The 7,711-nt window shown below is 29.7% G+C and overlaps 1 protein-coding gene across 1 annotated transcript in view; it reads right to left on the reverse strand.

The window, feature by feature from the left end:
• Window positions 1–4,254: 4,254 nt before the first annotated feature.
• Window positions 4,255–7,711, reverse strand: part of LOC142338092 (uncharacterized) — a 57,690-nt gene continuing 54,233 nt past the window's right edge. Inside the window, exons 7-9 of the mRNA XM_075387723.1 lie at window positions 6,984–6,991; window positions 5,738–6,018; window positions 4,255–4,286 (exon numbers count right to left, since the gene is read on the reverse strand). Coding sequence (XP_075243838.1) covers window positions 4,255–4,286; window positions 5,738–6,018; window positions 6,984–6,991 — 321 coding nt within the window. The remainder of the gene's footprint in view (window positions 4,287–5,737; window positions 6,019–6,983; window positions 6,992–7,711) is intronic.

Genomic DNA, 7,711 nt, shown 5'->3' on the forward strand with positions numbered 1-7,711 from the left:
GTCACTATCGTCTGTATATAATATTTCTAGGCTAACTCAAACCTATCCTGACTCTTTATATGATAAATTTTGCATCATTGCATAATGATATACATTTTTGTCATCGATATACTATGTACACCTACCACCATCACTCTTTACGTATCTATCGCCTCATAATACCACATATATCACCTCTGATACCACTTCTATCGCCAATATCATTTAGAATTTGTATTTCTTGTAATGTAACTATTTCATTACTACTAGTCTTCATCCAACCATCAAAAACAATAACCTCATAAGCCAAAAAAGTTCAATGGAAAACGAACAAACTCTCTTCTATTTATCTTAACACTCTTATCGATATAAAAAATAAATATATATATACTTATATATATATATATATATATATATGTATATATATATATATATATATATATATATGATATATATACATATATAAATATATTTATATATATATATATATGTAAATATATATATATATATATATATATATATATATATATATATATATATATTTATGTATATATCTATATATATATATATATATTATTGTATATATACATATATATATTTATATATATTTATATATATATATATATATATATATCATTCTCTAAATATTCTATTGCTAATTCTTGTCCCATCTTGAACTTGTTCTCATTGCTAAAGTATCTACCTCTTGTTGAGATAGTCATTTTCTGGATAGCCATGACTTAGACTCTTCTCTTTTTAGATCACCAACAAATTTCGCATATTCATCTAACCCAACGTGCTCATATGGATATAATGTCTGACTTTCACATCCATATGTTTTTGTCTTAAAATCAAACTCATATTCAAGAGTTTTTAGTTATCTATGAGTTTCTGAATCAGACTTGAAACAGCTTAGCTTTTGCATTACCAATAGGTAGAGCTGTTACTTTTCTCTTACAATTTTTTTGGTACTTATAGAGGTCCATCTTGTATTATTTGTACATGTACTGAGGCTACTTGTTGTATTGAGGTTACATGTACTACAAGCTGGACCTCTTTAGTTGCCTGTTTTATGACAGTGATCTTTAATCTTTATGTTAAATTCTTTTTTACATAAATGGCATACACTACTATTATCATGATATATCTTCTCCTCATCTGTAATTATCATCTTTCTATTATGTTTAAAGCCATATATGGTCTCATTCTCCGGTATATCTCTTACAAATTTTTTAATACAACGTAGTCAAACGTAATTAACCTATTCCTTACATCTCAGGGCACCTCTCAAACTTTAAATCCCACAGCTATTGTTCACACCTACTACCTTTTGTATTAATGGGTACGATACAATATTCTGTATCGGCATATTTTACAAACTTTACTTCGTGCCTTTCATGTGCATTTAGTAAACTAATCTTTTTCTAATTTGGACGTACAATATTTGGTTGGAAAACACGACCACCTACTTGATTTTTAAGTTTAGATACCTTTAAGTTTATACCAACACCGATTCATCCACTACAGAACCATAACTTGCATTTGGTAGTGCTAGGTCATTCCATAATAACTTTACACTCTTTATGATAGCACAGTGTCTATCCAAAATAATGGGTATTAAAAATCGTTTCTATCTTTCCTATAATCAACTTCTCCATTTAATAATTCTACTTTGGAATCTTTTATAGATGTGTAATATCATGTATTAAATTTATTTTTAACTTGTATATTAATAGTACAGTGAAAATCAATTTCATGTTGTTCCCACTCGGCTATGAAATATCCAACATAATTACTCACTAGAGTTGGATTTTGTTTAGCTGTTGTATTGATGCATTTGTAGCGGGTCTTAAAAAATTATATATCAGTATAGCTCAAGGGTATTTCTTTATTTGAACTTATAGATGGTTTGTTGGCTCTAAACAAAGTTGTAGTTTAACAGATCTTTGCAATTCATGATCATAACTATAGCTTTTGTGAAACGAGTTGTCTATCATTAATGTCAACAGTTTATAGCAACTCCTCATGAAGTACCTTATAAATTTTATTGGCAGATAATTATCATCTTTCTTAAGTTTGCATTCAACAGTAATCTTATGCTTATAGCCTCTACCACCATTTAATGTTAAGGTTTTTAATTTGAATGATTTTTTGGTCAATACCGTGATTAAGATTATTGCTATATCTACCTTCAATATAATTAACATAAAGCTGTTTACTTTTGCGACTAGATTCTGTTCAGTAACTTGACTCACCTGCGAAGCCGCTTTCCGGATTGTTTAGCGGTAATGTGTTGTGAATGTTCAAATGAGTAGTTAATGCTCTTTGGTTATTGAACTCTTCACTAAATTCAGGGCAATTATGAGGACAACCATTTTTGACTAAAATTTGGACTAACATTATCGTTATTGATGGAGTCGCCCATTTTGGAATCACCATCATTATTTCTAACATTATTGACAAACACCACTCTATGCAATGGTATCAATGCTATTACCACTTCTTGGGTTAGTATCATTGTAAGTATCAGTGTTTTTTTAAGATTAAAATCTTGTTGTCCTTGTTGGTTTTTTTCTTGCTGCTCATCTTGTTGTAGTTAATGGTTTATTTGTTGTCTATGTTCTAAACTCATTTCAGGTTTAGCTAATTTTTTTTGGGGGAAAGGATATATTACAGATCTTGCACGGTATTCTCGACATCTTCTATTTTTTAGAGAAAAATTCAAAAACAAAAAAACTTGGGAAAAAGTGCTTATATTGTGCTCAAGCAAGGAAATGCTGACAGAATAATTTAACATATAATAATTTGCGTACCCGCACATTTGTGTTTAGGCACATATTAACTTGACTTTCAGCACACATACATGAACGCCCATGTTTAGACATTGATTAGTAAAATAATCATGAAACTCATCAGTTTTGTTCAATTGTAAATCAATTTGATACAAAGAGTTAGACCAACAGCAACAATAACTACTAGATTTACAATGAACAAATACATCATAGGGTTTCCTGGGATAGAATTTTTTGAAATGAGATCTTAGTCTACTAGCAGCGATGCAGTTAATTGAATGAAGACATTTTTATAATTACATTTCGGGATACCATCGTTTACATGCATATTTGTTGACATCAAACACAGGTAAATGTTTAGTAACCTCGCATTTGTTGCACCTTTTAATTTCAAAAATATTATTATTGGGATTAACATTTGCAAAAATTTTATGTTTAATATCATGACTGTATATGGAATAAATTTTATGGACTGTTATAGTGAATATTATACGGATTAAAATTTGAAATAACTTTCGAATTAACGATTGAATAACATTAGGGTTAACAGCAGTATTAAGATTGTAATTAAATTGTGGATTATGATTCGGATTAGCATATGCCGTAACATTTGGATTAACATTTGGATCGAAATTTTCTTTAATATTTGGGTTTTAATATGACTAATATCTGATTTAACAATTGTATTACTTTTTGGTTTAACATTTGGACTAACACTCGGATTAACAATTGGAAAACCATTAGGGCTAAGATCAGGGTTAACATTTGGAGTATAATTTGATTAACATTTGGAAAAGCAGTGGGGTTAACATTTGGGTTCACATTTGAATAAACATTTGGTTTAGCATTTGAAGCAAAATTTTGTTGAACATTTGGATCAAGCTTTTGATTAAACTATGCGTTCTTAATAGATTAAAATTTAAATCCTTAAAATACTGTTGTTTCTCATTGCTAAAAGTAACTTCTAAAGAAGGATAATTTTTATGCTGTCATGATTGATGTTGATGTGTATGTTCTCACTGCTGTTCTTGTTGCTGTGGTTGTTCCCACTGGTATTGTTCTGACTGTTTGTTTAAAATATACACTATCTGATAAACTCCTACTACGAACAGTGCCAAAAAAATTTTACTTTTATGTTTCGCATTGAATTGACTTATCATTTGAAAATAGGTAGAAGATTTTCTTTTACAAGCGGGACATTCCAATTTTATAAAGGAAAAAAAGTTAATTATATCATGAACCTCATGTCTTAATTCAAGTGATGAAACGAATTATTTGCAATTAGATCGGCTTTATGAAAAACCGTGCCACCGCCATCGGCATCAACAACAAGAGCTTTTATGGGCGGATCTGGATTTGATGATGTGACATTACAGATGAAATTTAAAGCACCAAAAAGAGTGAGTGCGAGTAAAAGAACGCAACATTCTATTATCTTCTCTTGAGTTAAAAATTCGTTTGCTGTTCAAGTTGCTGCAGTTGTTCAGGTGTTGCTGTTGATGCTGTTCACATTCTCTTTAACATATACACCATCGAATAAATACCTACCACGAACAGTGCAAAAAGATAGAACATTTTCTTTTAAAGGCCGGAAATTCCACATTTATAAAGCGAAAAACTTAACTATATCATCAAAACTGTTTAATTCAAGTGATGAAACGAGCAAATAAATGCCAGTAAGAATGAGAGTTGGAAGATTTTTTCTTTTTAGATAAATATTTTTTATTATATCGGTAATGGAGCTGTTAAGTTTTCACATACTTAACAACAGTTTTGGAAAATTTTTCAACATTATTAAAAATTCGTCTGGTTTTCTAGTTATCTCTTTCTCTCTCTCAAAACAGCATTTTCATTTCATTATAACTTTGTATCCATAGGGCTCTTTGTTTATAATTAATAATCGAGGCATCTTGCTTTTGGAACAATTTTATTGTTATCAGTATCTATAAGTTCAGAGCCATGATTGTTATTATCATTGTTGGCGGTGTTTTTAATTGTGATATATTTTTTTTGTTGCAATCATTTTTGATCTGCGAAGGAGCTTTACTGTTGTCATTATAATCTTACTATTGTATGCGGCAAGTCCTCTGTTTGTTCTTTTTGCGATCATTTCGACAGTATGACACGTTTACTATTGTCTGCGGCAATTGTTCTGCTTGTTTTGTTTACAGTCATATCGACTGTATGAAAAACTGTGGCACCGCCACCGGCAACAATCCAAACAGCTTTTACTATGGATCTCAATTTGGTGATGTGATATTATAGATGAGGTTTACAGCACCAAAAAAAGTGAGAGTGTGTCTGACATTAAGGAATACAATTCTCTACTTATATTCTTTGTAGTTAGAACATCATTTTGTATCTTTACACTTTTAAATTTTATATATTAGTCAAGGTAGAACATTTAATTATATTTATCAATAACTTTTGTAAATCATTTTCAATTATCGTTCTGAGTTTTCTACATTCTATTCTGTTAATTGCTTCATCACTTGTCATTGAATCTTTTAAACTAAAAGTCGTTGTATCTAATTAGATTCATATAAAGCTTTTCCGTTTTTATGAAGGTCAAGGAAGCTCATGCTTATTGGATTAGGTTTAATACTATCAGAATCTTATCCACTAGCAATAGCATATAGATTAAGTTTAAGGTCAAAAGCATCTTCTATCCCTTTAAATAGAATGGCCTATTACCTGTTGTTATTTATATATACTGTATGAGTATTATCTCTAAGTAGATTACCTATTGGAAGTGTTTTATGACACGTCTTTTTCGTCTGTATACCATTGTGTCTACCAGCTTTATAACCTAGCCGCATATCTTTGTTACATAATTTTTCGGCCAAATCATCAAGCACTTATCTAATATTTTTTGAAGTCTTTTCTATTTTCCTTAGTGAATTTATCAATAGAGCATACAGTACAACCTAAATATTCCTTTGGACCTTCAAATTTTATAATTATACTTTTTTCATCGTCGAAAATTTTGGTGATTATTTTAGTATCACTGTTACTATCAGTGTTAATATTATTGTTAATATCAGCTCTAGTATCAATGTTAGCGTAAATATCACTGTTGGTGTCAATGTTGCTGTTAACATCTGTGTTAGTATCGCTGTTAGTGTTAGTGTAGATGTTGGTGTTAGCGCTTATGTTAGTGTTAGGGTTTGTGTTAGTATCTACTTTAATCAGCAAATCTTCGAAGTTTGAATCATCCACGGAGTGGCCTCGTTGATGATGAGCAAACCTGTTCACATATATTTGTGTGAGTGTTGTATAAATCCAGATACTGTCTAAAAAAAGTGTCTGATCTGCATTGGTACCACCATAAATACTATGTGTGTTGGTGTTTTGTCGAGTTTTGGTTTAGCTGTACTCTTTTCCTCATATCCTTGAAATGTTTCATCTAAATTAGTGATTTCATCTGGCGCCCATTCATGAAAGAAAGTGGCGTTAACTAAAATTATAGTAAATGCAAAGAGAACCCAACGTAGTTTTAGGGGGATAAAAGTGTTTGAACTAACATTCAAAGAGTTTCTTAATATTTTTGATCTTCAAAATGACGCTACGAGTAGTACCCAAAAGAAACTGTCTAGGATTTAAGTTTAATGACAATTGAAGTAGTAATGGGAGATGCAATACCTGAAGCAATTACTGAAATTGATATTAAAATTATTGTTTGACTACATCCTACTGATGGTAAAAAACTCGAACGCTTTCTTAAAATAATTTTGGCATGGGAACCACTCCAAAATTTATTGAATATGCCAATCTTTGTTCTGATGAAAATTGTTGATTAATCATTTTGTTGCTCTTATTGTTTACATATAATCTATTTGGGTGAGAAATGATTTGAGATTAAATATGCATCAAATAGTTTGGTTAATTAAAGAACGTACGTTGCATCATATGAACAATGTTATTGTTTGTATTTTGATATTAATCAACTAATCATTTTGCCGATAGTAACAGTAACAATAATTACGGTAGTTTTAGTAATAGTAATGGTAATATTGATTTGATCGATATTGATGATACTGATGATGTTGAAGATATTGAAAATATTCCGTTACCAGAAAGCTTTAGATGTGTAATAATGGGACCTAGTGAATGTGGTGAAACATATCTATTAAGCAAACAGACAAAACTATGATTAATCAATTAAAAATTGTTCTTACTGCCGATCAATATAATGATATTGTAAGCGTTAACCATGGAACCTGCATCATAAATCAACGAAATGGCGAAAAAAATGATAAGAAGGCCAGATTTTTATTTATTAGAGATAAAAAGAACAAGATATTTAATGGTAATTGTATATGATATATCTTAATTAAAATCTATTTTCATTAGATAGACAATATAATAGAGAAAATTGTAATCTATTTATTTTGTTTGATGAAAGAGGTGAGATTATAGGTACAATATATAAAGATTTAGTTAATAGTGGTAAGATTACTTACGATGGTTTGATTAGTTTATGTAATAAAGTTTGGAAAAAACCAAGTAATTTTATGGTTATAGATATGTCTAAGGATAAAAAATACTCATCGCAAACTAAGAGTTAATTGGAATGTTGAGATTGCTTTAGGCGAGTATGGGTGAATTTGAAAATAAACTCTGTTGAAGCGATAACTTTGCTTCGCAAATGCCACATAGTCGTCCTAATTAAAGGTAACAAATTTGATCTAAAAAAAAATTATAAAAGCTATTTATGCAATATTAACGTGTTAGCAAGAAAAAAGAGTATAAATGTGTTAAAGGGAAGTATGAGACAGATAGAAGGAATAGTAAATTAGATATAAAACAAGGTAAAACAAAGTGAGACACAGATTTCTGATTAAGATCAATTTATTTTATAATTCTATTTCTGTTATTATGTTTTATTTGTTTACAAAAACCAATAGACTTTAATCTATTACTGATTTATTTAATTACAG

Source organism: Convolutriloba macropyga, chromosome 4, assembly GCF_964194025.1.
Source record: "Convolutriloba macropyga chromosome 4, txConMacr16.3, whole genome shotgun sequence".
NCBI lineage: Eukaryota > Metazoa > Xenacoelomorpha > Acoela > Convolutidae > Convolutriloba > Convolutriloba macropyga.